At 46.1% G+C, this 18,518-nt stretch overlaps 1 protein-coding gene across 1 annotated transcript in view; it reads right to left on the bottom strand.

Moving 5' to 3' along the window:
- The window catches only part of Tbcd (tubulin folding cofactor D), a 151,190-nt gene that overhangs the window by 35,514 nt on the left and 97,158 nt on the right, over positions 1-18,518 (bottom strand). The window contains exons 16-17 of the mRNA XM_057774425.1: positions 12,584-12,613; positions 8,534-8,619 (exon numbers count right to left, since the gene is read on the bottom strand). Coding sequence (XP_057630408.1) covers positions 8,534-8,619; positions 12,584-12,613 — 116 coding nt within the window. The remainder of the gene's footprint in view (positions 1-8,533; positions 8,620-12,583; positions 12,614-18,518) is intronic.

The raw sequence follows: 18,518 nt of genomic DNA, 5'->3' as shown, positions 1-18,518 counted from the left end.
TTCCCAAACACCGGAATTGAAAGTATGCATCATCAAACCTGGCTTTTTGTTGTTTTAAAGATTTTTTTCTATTTGATTTGGCTTTTTGAACTTTTCAGAATTACACACATGAGCACTGTATTTACATCATTTTCATTCATTCCACCCTCTCCCCCCAACGCCTTCTGTCCACCCTCTGACTCCTTTACAAATTTCATGACCTCTTCAACTATTAGTGAGTGGGTATGAATAAACACAACCTTCAAAGTATTGCTGGTCTCATTTAGGTGTGCTCATTTAATATACTTAAGGCTGACTGCTTGGGGCTTGATAACCTACTAGGGGGCTTGTCTCTGGAAAAGAGTGATTCTTCCTCTGTCAGCAGCCAATAATTGCCTACAGCTCCTCATCTAGAGATGCAGCCTTGTGAGTTTCCCCATCTAAACTGGACTATGATGGGGGGGGGGGGGTCATAGTACAGGTCTTGTTTATTGTTTCCTGGGTACAGTGCCCTGTCATATACAGAAGATATCATAGAAGATGCTCTGGTCCTCTGGCTCTTACAATCTTTCCACCTCCTTGTCCACGTTTCTTGAGCCTTAGGTGTATGAGCTGTGTTGTGGATAAACGTACTGAGGATGGGTACCAGTGATCAGTTGTTCTCTGCATTTTTACCAATTGTGGATTTTTATGATGGATTCTCTGCTGAAAAAATTATTTTTGAGAGCTGTATTTATCTGTGGATATATGGACAGATATTTAGAAAGCAGTTGGCAATTACACTGGTTCAGAAAAGGTAACAGTTGTAGGCTCTCCTTTAGGGGGACCTCACCAGCCAGGGTAGGTTGGCGAGGTTTGAAGTACCTGATGTGGATACAGTTCCTCCCCCTTTGAGTAGGTCTTAAGTCCAATTATATTATTATTCAAATGCCACTGTGTGCCCTGGGTATATTCTGTTGTGTTGATCACTGTGGTTCACAGACTTTTCAGCTGGATAGAATTATTAATTGCTTTTCTGCCTGGGTAGCCTGCACAGCACCTTCAGATACCATGAAAGCTAGTCCTCAGGATTATTCCAGGTTAGTTCCAGCTCAATTCCTCCAAGTCCCTTTCCGAAGTGTGCTGCTAAGGGCAGCAGCAAAAACCTATTAACTCTGGGAGTCTCTTGTAACTTTCCTGACCAGTAACTCAAAAGGAGGCTTCTCATGTCTGGCACTGGGGTCTTTGTTAAATACTGTGGTCAGGATGAGAAATGTCCCCATGGTATCAGGCACCTGAGCAGCTGGTTCCCAGGCGGCAGCGCTGCTTTGGAAGGCTTAGGTTAGACCAGCCTCGCTGGAGGAAGTAGTCACTGGGGGTGGGTTCCAAGAGTAAAAGGCCTCACCCACTTGCAGTTCAGTCTGCTTCTTGTATATGGTTGAGGTGTGAACTCCAGGTACCATACCTGCTGCTTGCTGCCATGATGGAATCTTAGCCCTCTGGAACCTTAAGCCCAAATCATCGTGTTCTTCTATAAGTGGTCTTGGGCATGGTGTTGTATCACGGCAACAGACAAGTAACTGATACAGTCGATGGCTCTTGGGGGAAGCAGTACCACCAAGTGTTATCACGTCATTATTGCATACATGTATGTACACAACACACTTCTCCATTGTTCATAAGTAAACATAAAATGTTTCCCTGTGGATTTTCCCATCATCCTTAGTGTCATTGTTTGCTCGTGTTGCCTTTAAAGTCCTTGGATTCTTTGATGATGTTTACGACTATTCTTTTAAATTCTGTATTCTTGGGTTCATTTTGGTAATTCTCACTTCTATAGAACTGGTAGATTGTGGTGGGTGGTGGGTGGACTGGAGCAACAGAGGTGACTTCAATTCAGAAATAAACAAAAAGGCATGCAAATGGAACATACTGGATCTGCTTGGGGTAGTGTGCAAGTTGATTTACCCGTCTATGCCTAGGGAATGTGAGGGGCTATGGATGGCCCAGAGTCCTAAGTAGTCACCAAGATAGGCCAGCATACAGGCTGTACCACTAAGTTTAAGCCTTGGGGTGGGGATAGCACAGGCCAGCAGAGTTTCAGGAACTCTCCAGACTAAGCCAGCACACAGGATATGCAACCCAGACTAGGTCTGTGGGTGGAGAAGGTGTAGGTGGGCCGGGGTCCAAGGAACTCACCAGACTGGATCAGAGCACAGGGTGTCTGACCCAGGCTAGGCCTTGAGGGTAGGTATAGTTTGGGTAGGCTAAGGGTCAGACAGACCCAACAGATCCTAGTGCATAGAATCTGTTTTTATTATTTTTAGTCATTTAATGTGTTACAATCTGTGTTAGTATAAACTACACGTGTGAGGGTCCCTGAGGAGGCCAGAGAAGTGTGCTGGATCTCCCGTAGTCTGAGTTACAGGCAGCTGTGAGTCTTCTGACTTAAGTATTGGGAACTAAGTATTGGGAACTAAACTCAGATCCTCTGCAAGAATAGCAACATTCTTAACCAGAGTCCTCTCTCTTGAATTTCTTGACACAACACATAAAATGAACAAACTTCAAAACAATCATCCTAAGGGAAAGAAATTAAACAAGGGTGAAAAGTAATCTATAACAGAAAAATAACTTGGTGATGGTGCTCACAACCCCGTTACCCATCTGACAGTTTAAGTATCCTCCTCTGTCAGCAACAGCAAGCTTTATACTTTGTATGCATGTAACATGTGTTAACTACACATTAGTAAGGCTATGAAAAGTGTACAGAAAAATAGGCACAGTTATCAGTTTACACTAAAAAATATAAAGGAAACAAAACCCAAATTTTTAAAAAAAAGGCCTACATTTGCCTAGGAACATCACTAAAAAAGAAAAACCAATAAGCACATGGAAATATGTCCAACACAGGTCATAAGCAAAGACGAAATGCTCTGAACGGTAAGATGTTCAAAGACAGGCTGCTACTGATCTCAGGAAGGTACGGAGAGGCCCAAACCACACATTCACAGTCCTGTACAGGGTAAAATCGCCACAAATTCTCATGCCCTTGTGTACCAGAATTAAATACACATCCACATAAAGATTTCTAAGTGTTTACAAAGCCTTATTCATCAGAATAACAAACTGAAAGATGCTAACCACTAACCAGCAGGCACCCGGCAAGCAGGCACCCAGCATGCAAGCTACATGCACCACAGCAGCATGGACACCACACCACATCACACAATACAAAGGAATCGCGGCGTTTGGTGGAAGAAGTCAGACAAGGGAAAGCTCACTCTTTAAGCAATAAGAGAGAACACAAAGCACCTGCACTCAGAGCGAGGCAGAACAGATCGCAGAGAGAGTGGGAAGCCTCTGCACAACGGTGAAAGTATAGGTTCCCTGGGAGGGTACACTGTCGGCACCTGCTAAACTGTACAATAATGAGAGACACACTGTGGGGTGCAAGGGAAACGGATAAAAGTTACAAGGCTGAGGGTACAGCTCAAAGTGTGAGAGCTCACCTCGCAAGCTTGAGGGTACGGGTTTCCTCCCAGAACCACTGGAAAACAACTCTTAGAAACAACAAGGCAGGGCTTAAAAACATTCTACAGGTGGGATGGATCTTTCTAATTTAATTAAAAAAAAAACTAAAACCATAAAAGAAGTTCAAGTATTAAAACAAACTTAAAGCTCTAATAAAAATATCTTTCAGAAAAAAAATAAAAGTCAAAGCAAACAAACAAAGAAAACACACACACACAAAAGTATCTTCTGCTGGTATCACAGCAGACTTCCTTGAAATAATCAAATTCTTCCACTCAATAAGGACATCCATCCATAAGAAAAACCACCAGGAGCATCAAGGGCAGTGCATACTCAACCTCCAGAAGCTAAGTTCAGCCCCTTCTTGCAGGACATGAAAAAGAGAATTTAATGCATCTGCCAAATGACTACCTAGGGCTTACCACGGTCAGGAGCTGAAGGACCCACTGTGGACAGGGCAGCCCTGAAGACAATGATCATATGACCTAGGAAATTTAAAACATAAAATCCTTCAGGCCCACAAATCTACTTTTTTGTCTACAGTGCTGGGATGGAACCTAGGGCTTGCACATGCTGGTGAGAACATACACGGGACCACAACTTCACTTTTGATGAGATTTTCATGGATAACGCACAAGTAAAAAGTTGTTATCAACCACGCAGCATTTATGAAGACTGACTGGCCCCAAGGATCTGCTGAGATCACAGGGTCCAGGCACAGACTGCTCTGCTTCCACTCAGGAAACATATACTAGCTAAACAGTGGACCAAAGATGCCCCTCACCTAGCCAGCCAACCTGCCCATATGCAACATTAGACTCTCAGTAAACCGGTAACAGGAACTCCTGCACGGGACCAGGAGATGGAAAGAACAAATGGCTTTCCCTAGGAGATAGGAATGGGGCCACATCATCAAGGACCTTGGCTGCAAGGTTCTGTGGCTTGTCCCTTGCAAAAACAAGCCAGGTTCACACCCAGTCAGCAACGCTAAAGCCTGCAGCAGGGTCGAGGAAGGGCAGGATTCCAGAAAAGCGGACAAATAATTTGTGCCTCACAGAAAGGAGCAGAGAGAGACCAGACCACCAGAGGCCAATCCTATCTCTGCCACCAACTAGCTGTGACCTTATGGAAGACAAGCCTGAACCTTGGCCCAAGGCAGCAATGAAGCCATAGGTAGCATGCAGGGTACTGGGAAAGGGGAGACAGACACAAAGGTACAGGATGGGAAAGGAGTGAACTAGCATAATCTAAGGAAGATGTCAGATGCCAGGGTGGCAGGACAAAGCATTACATGGGGGTCAGGTAGCCAGGGATAGGAGGAGGACCAGAAGGGAACACATGTTTGAAGCTGATGAGGGATGCGTAAATGGCAGAATTAAGCCACCCATCACTATGAGGACGAGAAACGGAACAGAGATGATGGTTTAGGCAGGTGGAGGCACTCTATCTTGAGGTCGCCTTGCTTTGAGTGACTTAGAGGACACAGTATATGAGATTCCTGGAAAACAAACTACTAGATAATAAAAACGGTGACAATTTTTCAAACGGTGCTCAAGGCTGGAGATGTTGAGAAGCTGACAAATGGATACTGGGAAAATGGCCTGGCAGAAAAACACTGCATCCAGTGGCCACGGGGTTAAATCACATAGACCAAAGTTCTTCAACCAGTTAACGGACAGACTTTGGTATGTTCACAGGGACAGTGACAACCTATCCACATTCCTATGAAATGTCACGGTAGAGGCTTTGTGGTCCATTCACATGAAGTCCAGGGGTGAGAAACCCGAGGACAGGGCAGGCAAGGCAAACCCTGGGGGACTTCTGGCCACTTCCTAGAGGCAGACATATCCTCCCTGAGGACCATGAAATGATTCTCACTTGCCCATGATCCACGTGTCACACAAATGCATATTTAAAACTACACTACAACTGTATGTTATGAAACATGTACAATTTTTTTTAAAGATTCTGACACAAAAGCCTGCCGGACACTGAAAGACTATATCAGTCCAGTTAAAAAATAATACAAACTGTTGTATGACGTTTTCTTCTTTTGGTTTTTTGAGGGGTCCGCCACCCAGCTCCCAAATAAATCACACACACGGAGGCTTATACTTAGTTATGAAAGCACAGCCTTAGGATGGCTTGTTACTTGCCAGGTTTTTAAAAATTATCTGGACTACCTTTGGCCTCTGAGCTTTTATCTTTCTCTATTTCTGTACCTTTCTCTCCTTGTTACTCAAGACTTGCTGTATAGCTGGTGGCTGGCCTCTGATGTCCTCCTCTCCTTGTTCTCCGGCTCCTCCTCCTCTTTGTCCTTGGTTCTCCTTCTATTTATCCTCTCTGCCTGTCAGCCCCGCCTATCCTTGCTCTTGCCTCGCTACTGGCTGTTCATCTCTTTATTAGACCACCAGGTGTTTTAGACAGGCCCAGTAACACAGCTTCACAGAGTTAAACAAATGGAGCGTAAACAGAAGTCACACACCTGAAAATAATATTCCCCAACAACAAACAACACCACCAAACATTGTAGTGATATTTCATTTGTATTTTAATAAATAAAACTTTCCTGAAGATCAGAGAGTAAAACAGCCCCGCTGGTCAGCCCAACAGACCAGGCAGTGGTGACACACACCTTTAATCCCAGCTGCCATACTAATTTGCCACAGAAACTGGGCAGTAGTGGTGCAGGCCTTTAATCCCAGCACTACAGAGGAATATAATATGGGAAGAGAGACTCTCAGTCTCATTCTAAGGATTCCTAGAGGCAGGATCACCATTTTGGACTTAAGTAGAGGTAAGAGCCAGTGGCTGGCTGTTTTGCTTTTCTGACCTTCAGGCTGAACCCCGATATCTGTCTCTGGATTTTTACTAATCATGCTACAGAACATCTGAGAAAATATATGAAGAATCCTCGAATTCCCACCAGGCACAGAGCCGAAGACCACGGGCCTCACTATGTTCTTCACCATGTGAATGCTACAGATTTGCTCACACCACAATACATCAAGACATGTGTTGAACACGCACAGTCTACCATGCGTCTTCAACATGCAAAGGTGAGCACCAGCTCTGGGGTCTCATCTAGTATCTTCCCAAGGGACCTTCCTCTACTTTTGATTCTGGTCCACAGAGCAGAACACCTAGCTCAGAAGAAGCTCCTCTATAACAGCCTGGATCCTGTCCCAATTGAGGACTGTCCCGGGCCCCCAAATTCAACACAGACAGAGCAGAGGGCCCAGCCTTTCCCAGTACCCATCAAGCACCCTCATCGTCTAGTACCCCAATACCACTTGCTTCGGTGGACCAACTTCCAGATCACTTTCCATTCACCACACAGTGCTGAACAAGCATATTGCATTCGGGGGTTGTCTTAGTTTGGGTTTCTACTGAAGTGACAAACACCAGGCCCAAAGCAATGTGGGGAGGAAAGGGTTTACTTGGCTTACACTGCCACAGCACTGTTCATCATCCAAGGAGTCAGGACAGGATCCCAAACAGAGCAGGAATCCGGAGGCAGGCGTTAATGCAGAGGCCATGGAGGAGTGCCGCTTACTGGCTTGCCCCTCATGGCTTGTTCAGGCTGCTTTCTCATAGAACCCAGGACCACCAGCCCAGGCATGTCAGTACCTAATGAGTTTGGGCCCTCCCCAATCAATCACTAATTAAGAAAATGCTCTACAGGACTGCCTGCAGCCAGATCTGTATGGAGACATTAATTGTGGTTCCCTCCTCTTGGATGACTTTAGCTTTTAATTGACAATAAAATTATCCAGCACAGGGACCTCGGAGCAAGCTATGTCCCTGCTTGACCCCACACCTGGCTCTCATTCACGGCCTTCTACAAGCCTGCTATTATCCCTGTAAATCCTACCCTCCAGGATGTAGCCAGGGAGATGAGACCCTGGTCGGAGGCCCTGTGCGAGGAGGCAGTGAAGCCTGCTATTGGGCGGTCCTCAGAAGACAGCAGCTGGTCTGCTGCTCAGACCAGAGCATCACACGGGCCCAAGGTGCTGGAGAAGAAGCGTGCTAGGGCTAGGTCACGTTCTTTGTATTTTTACAGAAAGGAAGTAATAATATGGTTAAGTTTTAAACCGATGTGGAAGGAAACCTTAGCAACAAGTAGAATTTTTCTAAGTCCAACGTAACTACCATCTATTTTACCTAGGAAACTCCAGAAAAGGGTCACAGGACTTCACATACAAAATTCAAGTGCTAATACTCAGCAAACAAAGAACACACGGACACGAGACATGAAGCCCTGGGCCGAGGGGCAATGGCATGCAGCTGAGGGCATGCGTGGTTACACGCTTCCTGGGGGAGGGTTGCCCACTTTTTGATTTTAGTTATTTGGTTGTTTGTTTGAAGTCTGTCAAGGCTGGTTATGGAGAAGTGTGAATCCTGCACGGTCTGCAGAGCAGGGCTGTCAGGAAATCTACCCCCAGGACATAAAATAATCAGGAACTTAAAAAAAATGTACTTGGCATGTTTCTCCTAACTCACACCAACTAAACTACTTCATAAAGCATCCTCTTTTCACGTTAGCATTACAGTGCAAAACTAGTCCCTAGTACTTAAGTTATGCAAGTAAAAATAATTTGATGTGACTTCTGAAAACAGCAGGTAAGGGTGTTAAACATTTATACCTTGACCTGATTTCTTAATCTTTCCTACTGATCTGATAATCAGATAATTTCAACTTGGACATACTTTTTATTGAAAGAGAAAAAATGCACAGTCATTTCGAATCCAAAATGTCATTTTGAGAGACCAACACATTTGTGGCACCTGGTGGGAAGGACACGTGTAACTGTGCTTGTGGCTATTCCCCATACGGTACCAACCCCAGACAGTGACGTGTGAGCACACACGTGTGTACCATGGAGTATAAAGCTGGTCTGAGAACCCTTCACTCTGTCCTTCCTACAACGTAAGCTATAGTCACACCAAGGAGACCGCAGTATAATGAACCAGGGGAACAGCAGAAGCTGATGCTTGACACCCAAGCCTTATTACAGTTGTTACACACATTGAAACTTACCTTATCACAAGGAAACAGTTAGATATGTTTCCAACTGCAAAATAGTCTGCTGTCGTCAAAATATCAATTCCATGAGGGAAAGTACCCTGAAAAAAGTAAAAGTGAAGAAAATAGGGAAGTTGAGAAATGGGACCTGAAATCACTGGTCACACACACACACCAGAGCGGCTCAAGCTGAACCACATGGCTCATGGATGCCCAGCTGGTTGTCAGCGTTCATCCTGCCTGCCTGGCCAGACACTGCGTGTAGTACAACTCATTCTTCAAACCCACTGTTTCAACTTCAAGTGCTATAAAAGTCCTTCCTTTAAAAAGACACTGGGGGCCGGGAGGTGGTGCTGCATGCCTTTAATCCCAGCACTCAGGAGGCAGAGGCAGGTGGATCTCTGTGAGTTTGAGGCCGGCCTGGTCTACAAGAGCTAGTTCCAGGACAGGCTCCAGAGAAGAAACCCTGCCTCAAAAAACCAATAAATAAATAAGTAGATAAATAAACAAACAAGCACTGGGTCCCAACAGCGCTGAAGTGGTTACTATTGGAGCTTGGTCCCCCTTTCTGGTCACGAAGACGACAGCATAGCCCTCAATTCCACAGCTGTTGGAGCAGAAAGGCCAATGAAAGACAGGCAGGCCCCTGCCTGGCTCTGAGACGTGGACATGGGCCCACAACTTACTAGTTGCCATAAGGACGGATGAGGCTGATAGAAACAGCCACTTTCAGGGCTAATGGCCAACCTATAAGAGATTCGAGGAAAGCAGCCATCAGCCCCCCAAACTCCAAAACAAGAGGCAGGCCCCTCCATTCTCACCTACCAAGAACACGCCTAGTGGAACTCCAGCCCAAAGTCATCACATTATTGGTATTCCCTTAATATTATCCCTTGTGGTTAAAAAAAAAATACAATCTAGAAACTAAATGAAAAACTTTATTTAAAAATGTAAATATAGAAAGTTGTAGCCAAATGTAGAAAGCCTTACAGCTATTGGCCCAAAGGTGAGTCTATACCAAAAGCAAATGAGATTCCCAATCTATGCACAAAGCTGGCATGAGTAAAAGCCAGGAAAAGCGGCAGGTACCCACCACCAGCACCTGCCTGCCACATCCCTGCATCTCACACAGGGAAAGGTGTCAGCCCTCTGCACAGCCAGCTCACAACAGTCTCAGAAGAGCATCTACCAGCATATGCATGTGTGTGACCAGATCCAAAGAAACTGACACAAAATAAAGACACTGACAATCTGAGTCTGAATTTCTACATGGAATTCAGGCTATTTATTACCATGGAGACAGTATCAGAAACAAAAGTTTAGTCCTTGAGCTACAAATAAATGCCAGTTAGTCTGAGGACATGGTAGGATGCACCGCCCATCTGGAATCCAGAAGGGCTAAAAACCCAGGCCTAAGTAAAACATCTGAGGTCTGTCAGCCTCCTGCTCCCTGGCCTCTGTCCTTAGGGCTACCCCAAGCACAGACTGAGAGGGCTGGAAAACACAGCCAGCAGAGGAAGCAACTCTTTCCTCCATGCAGCCCACCTTCAGGTTCAGCCTCAATGCCTTCACCCTTTCCGTAAACTAATCCTGGAGCCGGATCACTAACACCTCACAACTTCACAAGCTCCACCCAGCAAACAGCCCCCCTGAGAACTAGAAAGGCTGCCCCAACCTCTGCCTGTGAGGAGAGTGATGAGCTGAGGTGTCCTGGTTCTGCACGGTACACACTGTGTGTGCTCTTATCATATGCTTGTTGATACGAGAGATGCAAATGTCTTTTTACCAGAGGTAAAAGAAGACAGAGGAAATCCATGTTTAAAAAAATTGGTAAAAACATCATCTGGCTAGAATTCCTCCAGATTAGCATATTCTTAAAGTCAAGATTTCATTCTCCCTAGCAAAATGCAAGTCCAACTTGAATTAGCCAATCAAGTAATGTAAGGCCAAGCTCTAACCACTCAGTCTGTGAGGCACAGAGCCCCTTGCCTTGGGGTTAAAAATCAGAGCTGGACCCCTACTGGGTGTGCGTGCTTGCTGGATTATAAGTGGCTTTGCAGTAGGTGGTGGTGGTGTGTGCCTTTAACCCCAGCACTCCGGAGGCTGAGACAGATGGATCTCTGTGAGTTTGAAGCCAGCCTGGAGCCTGCTCTATACAGAGTTAGTTCCAGGATGGTCAGTGCTACACAGAGAAACCCTGTCTCAACAAAACAAAACAAAACAAAACAGAAAAATAAAGGTGGCTTTTGCACTTTTCTGTAGAAGTAAAACTTTCTGCTTTAACAGAATGCTTTGGATTAGGTAATTATTTATCAAGTAGACCCCAGAGTCATACATAATAATGAGAGAGAAACCCACAGCCCAGGCAAAGGTACCACTGCAGAATGATTCACAAAAGGACAACAGCTCATGACTGAGCAGGCAAGTGGAGCCCAGGTTTGACTGTGACCAAGATGGAGGAGAGGCAGCAGTACCCATATCACCCAAAAACAAAATAAGCAATAGGCCAAGGCTTGCCAATCATGTGGCTGTCCTCTCCTCCCTAGAAAGGGGCCTCAGCACCCTGCACCCCAGATGTCTCACTTGAACACACAGAAGTGGGGCATCTGGGAAAAACACCTGCTCAGAGCTGTGACTCGGGAACACTCCAAGCAGTCCCACAGCTGCTCAGCTAGACACGGCAGCTGCCCAAGGGATCACCCTAACATGCAAAGGTCCCCCCAGGATACAGGAAGGGAACGGAGCATACATACAACACAGAAACACACGCACGCACACAGACACACACGCACACACACACACATACCTACTTATTGGAGAGCCCACTCAGCTAGCCACTTGGGGGTCTTGGCCAGGATGGAGGCAGGCAAGATCTAATCAACTCTGATGTCAAGACCTACATCTCCAGCAATCGAACCCAAGAGGAGGAGTCACACACACCCCCACCCAGGTCACTGGGCAGTCCTGTTATTTCCTGAATTACTCCCAGCATCCTCTACTACAAACATATGGCGGCTGACAATATTCTTACCTCACGTCCCAAGCCACGTATAGGTTCTCTGACCCGGAGCGCACCCATCCTGGTCTACACGCCTCTAACCCCATCATCCTTCACACACAGCCTGCTCTGCACACCACGTCAGAGCTTGGCCATCCTTCTACCTTCCGCCCTTGTAACATTAAGAAGTACCCCAGCCACTTCTGTCATGAAACCCTAGAGCAATCATTCTTAGCGGGTTTCCTCAGGGACTCTCTTCCCTGCTCAGACTCATCTCGGTAGCTGCCACTTTCCCCAGCCCCTAACCCAATAGGATCTCAACCTTCTTAACACTGTAACCCTTTCATACATGTCGTGGTGACCCCCAACCATAAAATTATTTTTGTTGCTACTTCATGTATGCTATTGTAATGAATCGTAATGTAGATAGAGTGTTTCCTAACGGTCTTAGGCAAGCCCTGTGAAAGGGTTATTCCTCAACTCCCAAGGGGTCATGACCCATAGGCTGGGAACCATTGCACTAGCCCCTCTCCAGCTGCCTGCGAGACTGACCACACGCTTCAGTGTGCCAGAATCTTACTCATGAATGAATCTAAACCCTACTTTCAAGGCCTGTGATGGGGGTCAAGAGTCACAGGCACAGCTACGACACTCGTGAGTATCAAGGGCAGTTGTAGGGTCAAGGCTTTTGGGAGGTGAGGCCAGAATTTACTCCAAAGGACCCAGCCTCCAAGTAAAACTCTAGGGACGGGTCAAGGCCTACAGGATCCAAGGACTCACTCACCAGGATAAGATGCTTGGTGCCTGGCACAGGTACAGCCTACGGCAATATGTGAAAGCAAGATCCTAACCTGCATAAAACACTCATACAGAGCCTCCTGGAGCTCCCTGGTCACATGACGGTGAGTCTGGGATCAGACTGCCATGTTTATTAGCTTGCTCTGAGGTGAGGCACATTCATTACCCACACCCAACAGTATAAGAAGATATGAAACCAAAGTTGTCAAAATTCCCACCTCTAAGCCTACAGGAAGTTTCAGGAATAAAGATTTATAAAGTGGCCATACCTGTCTCCCCACGTTCTCCTGGAAGGCAGCCTGAGGAGCAAAAAGAACAAACAGAGCAGGTGAGTGAGGTTTGCTTCTGCTCAACATCAGAAGATAAATTCAAAACAAACACAGCTCAGTGTAAATGACCCATGGCTTTACTTTTTAAATAAAAGTCCTCTTTGTTAGCGGACCAAAGCCCTGAGGGTGGTTTGTCACTGTTTTTATGTCCTGGTCCTCTTTAAAACCACAGTTGAAGAATTCCATTTACAAAATCAAATATAATAAGAGATTGGCCTTTCCCTGGAAATACACTTTCACACTAACACCCCAACGAAGGTCCCAGAACACAACCCTGAGAACAAACTCCACGATCACCACTCCCCAGCACCCCAACACCTCAGCGCTGCCTCCTAGAGGGACACGCCTGACTCCAACCAGCTCTGAACTCCCAAAGTCCTACATGCCAGGCACAGAATAGGGGCTGGAAATGCTCCGTGTGAACTTGAACAAAATTAGGTACTTCTAGGTAAACCTTCTCCAGGTGACTCCTCTTTCTTTGGAGATAACTTTTCCTGTCTCACACACTGTTCTACCTAGGACTATCTGAACAAAGTGACAATGAAACCTCATGAGACTTCCCCGAAGCATCCACAGCTGAGTTCCAACCAGGATTAGAGATAGGTGTGGACACAAGCATCCTAGGGAGCTGAAGCAAAGCTACACACAACCATGTGACATGCACCATCCTGGCAAGCAGAGGTGAGAACAGATACAGGGGGAGGGCAGTGGTGGCAGAAGAAACACCCCTTACCTAAGGAGACATTGCAGCATGGGGTAGGGGGTTGAGAGCAAGCAGAGATGTGCAGAAAGAGAACAGAGTCGTGGGACCCCAGAATCTATCAACCCCACCGGACTGGTAAGCACCAGGACAGAAATTCACATCTCCAAGACAGAGCCTCATGGCAGGGTGGAGACACTAGGTGACTGGCCCTCAGGTGGCTCTCACATGCTTCTAAAATGGGGAATGAGCTGCTTTTAGCTGCTGGCCTTTCTGTAACTTTTGCAAACTGCCCCACTTTAAGAGTTACATATATATATATATATATGAGTGTTTCATCTGCCTGTGTGTATGCATATCACACACATACTGAGTACCCAGGGAGGTCAGAAGTTGGACCCCTCAGAACGTTGTTAGGGGCAGTTGTGAGCTACTGTGTGAGTGCTGAGAATCAAAGCGGGGTTCTCTGGCAGAGCAGCTACTGCTCCAGCTCCTTGAAGTCAATTCTTTTTCCTTTATTTTTTTTTGGGGGGGGGAGGGGATTGTTGCTTTTTGTTTTTGTTTGCTTGAGACAGGCTTTCTCTGTGTAGCCCTGCCTGTCCTGGAACTCACTCTGTAGACCAGGCTGGCCTTGAACTCAAAAAGTCCACCTGCCTCTGCCTCCGAGTGCTGGGATTAAAGGCGTGCACCACCACTACCCAGCTGTCAATTCTGAAAGAAAGAAAGAAAGAAAGAAAGAAAGAAAGAAAGAAAGAAAGAAAGAAAGAAAGAAAGAAAGAAAGACAGGAAAAGGGTAATGTAAAGAGATGCAATGTCACCTTAATTATAAGCAGGGACATCTCCAAACAAGGTAAGAACTAATTCAAAATTTAAGTGGAAACAATCTTGAAAATAAAAGATTAGGGGATCACCCAACACAATATGAAGACAGACCACATGGACGTCACTTCAGAATATACGCTCAGCCCAGACAGAAAACAGAAGAATGCTGGGAACAGGGTCAAGTGGCTAGCAGCCTTGATACTGAAAGCACACACCAAAGAAAGATAAACAAGACAAAAACCTCACTCCAATAGCAAACTCCTGTCCATGGAGACGCTAAGAGAAGGATGAAAACAACCACAGACTAGGGATCTGCAACACACATCTCCAATATAAAGCAAAAATCTAGAATGCATAAAGAACTCTCAAAACTCAACAGTGAAGACTAACAATCCAATTAGACAATGACTGAGACTTGAGAATACATCTTACTCAGGAGGACACAGAAAGCAAATGAGCACCCCAATCAGACTCAGTATCATCAGAAAAAAGGAAACTAAAACCACACACATATCAGCAAAAAGTAAGAGCAGGAAGAAACCAGGCAACCCCGCCACGTCTCAGCAAAGATGAGGAGAACACATTATACTACAGTCGCCCTGAGGAACAGTTAGCAGCATACTAGAAGATGGGACCCAGAAACTGTACTCTAGGCATACCCCCTAAGAAACGGAAACTGTGCACACACAGTCTGTACGAAAGCGCTCATAATAACCCCGGGTCAGCAGCAACCCAGATGCCCTTTTACAGGTAAAGCCAAGACTCCATTAGAGAACAAACCCACTCACAGTAGAAGGCGAAGACCAGGAATTTCCCAACATACGGGACACACACAGTGAGAAGAGCAGACCCAAAGGCTGCTACTTCAGCAACAGAACAGCACTACAAAGCTGGAAAGGTAGACTGATGATTGCTAGCAGTGAAGAGAGAAGCAGCCATGTTTAAAAGGATCACACAGAAACCTCTAGGGTGATGACTACCGTGTGCCTTAACTGTAGGGGGTTCACAGGTATGTATGAGATGCAGACATACGGAGCTAACCACATACACAGGACACAGACCACTAAGAGTTCTGACTGAGACTACTGAGTTGGTAGACATAACTTATGGTGTTACCCAGTAGAGACCCGGGGAAAAGGGTAAGCAGACTTTACTGTATTCTCACAACTCTACGTGAACCTCAAGAATATCAAAATAAAAGGCAAAAAGTAATACAAGAAACAATTGGAATAAAACATTAAATAAAATACTGGGTGAAAGTCTCTCTCTCTCCTCTCGTCTCTCCCCTTCCATCCGCCCTCCTTTCTCTCTCCTTCTCCCCTTTCCTCGCCCCCCCTCCATTTTCTCTCCACTCCTCATCCCAAATTTCCCACGAGGGCCACACCCACTGCCTGTCCTCAGGAGAGGAACAGGCCTCTTCGCAAGTCAGCAGCACATCTAGCCTGCTGGACACTATCTATCTAGCATGCAAAACCTGGAGTAGTTAGCAGTGTGTAACTGATCCTTTCCACCAAGCAATGCCAGGACTCTACTGTCTAGCCCCTGCATGCTGACCACCAGAGAGAGCCGGCAACAGGAAGCTCTCATGAGGATCCAAACCAAAGGCCCTATTGCCTCAGAAGGGCTGTGGCCACCAGACAAGGGACCCGGGAAGAGGAGAGGGGTCACCAACAACAGCTGCAAGGTAAGGCCACAGAACTGGCAACGTCTGGCCACTTCGCTTCTCACACCTCCTGGATCCTGGCCAGGAAAACAGACATCTTACACACCCAGAAAGAGAAACCCTGGAAAGGCGTCGGCCAAGAGGCTGAAGCAGCACCCAGAGCAGCAGCTGCCTGAAGAAGCAGCTTCCTGGAAAGAAGTTCTTGTGCACTCGGAACCTTTATGTCTTCAAAGGGGCCTCAAGTGGAGGCATCGCTCGTTTTCCTGTGTTTAAATCCCACATCACTATATAAACAGCGCTGGACTCAAAAGGAACACAAGGAACTTCTTGTTAGTTTAATAGGGTTTTAGCTTCAAGAAAAAACAAACAGATTTACAGAGTTTTATTTCACCTTGTCAATCATCCTCATCAACTCAGACCATGAAACCCAACATGGACAAGTTCAACAGAAACACCTGGGTTGAAGTCCCAAGATCTGACCGGGGCCCAGTACCTCCATGTCCTCAGCGCAGGACAGATGCTTCTTCTTTCTTAAAGCCAAAAGGGGGGAGGGGAGCTAACAGAAATGGACAGGAAAGACACTTCCTCACGCCAAAAAGAGTCACCACAACAGGGCCCTGTAGCATGAGAACACTACACAGTCGGGGGAGCCGGCTTGCTCATGCATGAGCTCAGTCAGTTCAGGTGGGATGTCACCGGAGTGACAGAAATGCATTGGACAGGAACACAAGAACTTGTAGTAAACTGATACAAGATTATCAGCTCAGGTGGAGGGGAAACCATGCAGCAGGTGTAGCTTTAGTGCTATCCAGTTTGACCCAAAAATGCTTGCTCGGATACAGACCTGTAAGTGACGGAATTGTATCAGCCAGATTGTAGACAATGACACAACCAGTAACTACCATACAGGCATACGCGCCAACAGCGGAAGCCGAAGATGATGTCATCAACAGTTTCTATGTGTTGATCTACAGAACAAGGTCAGCAGGTGCGTAAGAACGACACTAATGGTTATGGGTGACTTCAGTACAAGAGTGGGATCCAGAGAGAGAACGGACTATAGTGTTGTGGGGACATATGGATTCGGACAAAGGAAGCAGCAGGGAACGACTGCCTGACCTCTGCTATGTAACTGATTTGTACACATCCAACCCAAAATTCAAGCAGGCCAAACCATCAAGATGCGGGACGTAGGAATCCCCTGACAAACGCACATACAGCCAAACTGACCACATTCTGGCCAGCAGGAAACTCTTATCTGGCATCTAAAACAGCCAATCATTTCCTAGTGCTGACTTGGGGTCAGATCACCAACTTCTATGGCCAACATTCAACTGAAACCTAGGAGAGGCACGCCAGGCAAGACGACCTGGACGATCGAACATAAACAATGGACCCAGCTGTGTGGAGAGAGCGTAAGAGACTCGCTGAAAACAAGATGAGGGAAATCATTAAACAACTGTTTACAAACATAGAAAGTGAATGGGAGAAAATCCAAAGAGCTTTGCAGGAGGCTTCAAGGAGATGCTTGGTTAGGTAAAAGGGCAACACCCGTGGATTGGCTCACTACAGAGATGGTCAACCTGACAGGAGAAGGAAACTACAGAGCAGCCCCAGGCAGCAAACACAACTACCGTGCGGGAGGCCAAAGAGGCGAGACTCCACAATAACACATCTGTCTGTGACGCTATCAGACGGGTAACTGCCAGATAAGCTCCTCAGTTTGAGTGATTAAAGATGGGCAAGGTCATTTATTAATAGAACCAGAGGAAGTAACGCAAAGATGAAGACAGTACTTTGACACCCTGTACCATGACCCTAATGCTGTCTACACAGACTACAACGAGAATACTTCAGCAGACACTCGCACATCAGAGACGATGAGAAAATATTAAATATCGACAGGAGAAAGACAGAGGAAGTTATCAAGAGAGTGAAACACAGGTCCGGGAGTGGATGACATCATGGTGGAGGAGCTGGAGGCGGCTACAATAGGCTCAGGGGCCAAGGCACTTCTCAGACTCTTTAGAGAGACATGGGAACACGAAGTGATTCCCACAGAATGGAAGCACTCAGCCATAATTCCCATATACAAGAAGGACAAGCTGGACTGCTCAAATTACAGGGGTATTAGTTTGTTGTGCCATAGCAGCAAGGCCTTCCCCATTATCCATCAAAGGATCAAGGGCAGAACAGAGGAAATCCTAGCAGAGGCCCAGGGCAGATTCAGAGCTAACAGGAGCACAATTGATCAGATCTTCACTTTGAGGCAACTGGCAGAAAAATATGAAGAATTTGGAAAAGTCATGTCTGTTATATCGATTTCAGGAAGACATTTGATAGCATTTGGAGGAAAGGACTTTGGAAAACAATGAGGTTCTACAGGTACACAGAGAAAACCATAAGGATACTAGAAAATGCCTATAAAGATATTTTTGCATGAGTCAAAGTCTGTGGAGAACTAAGTGGTCAGTTTAAGACAACCATAAGAGTGTTGCAGGGATGCGTCCCATCCCAACACTCTTTAATATATTCCTGGAATTAATAATAGCATGAGCCCTGGAGGATGAGGAGATAGGTGTGCAGATAGGTGGTGTGTGAATCAATATCTAGCATTTCACCAATGATACAGCACTACTTGCTGAAAGTCCAAACAAGCTGCAGGCCATGGGAAAGAGAGTGCTGGAAGT

Source organism: Chionomys nivalis, chromosome 7, assembly GCF_950005125.1.
Source record: "Chionomys nivalis chromosome 7, mChiNiv1.1, whole genome shotgun sequence".
NCBI lineage: Eukaryota > Metazoa > Chordata > Mammalia > Rodentia > Cricetidae > Chionomys > Chionomys nivalis.
This window is presented reverse-complemented; position numbering and strand designations above follow the sequence as displayed.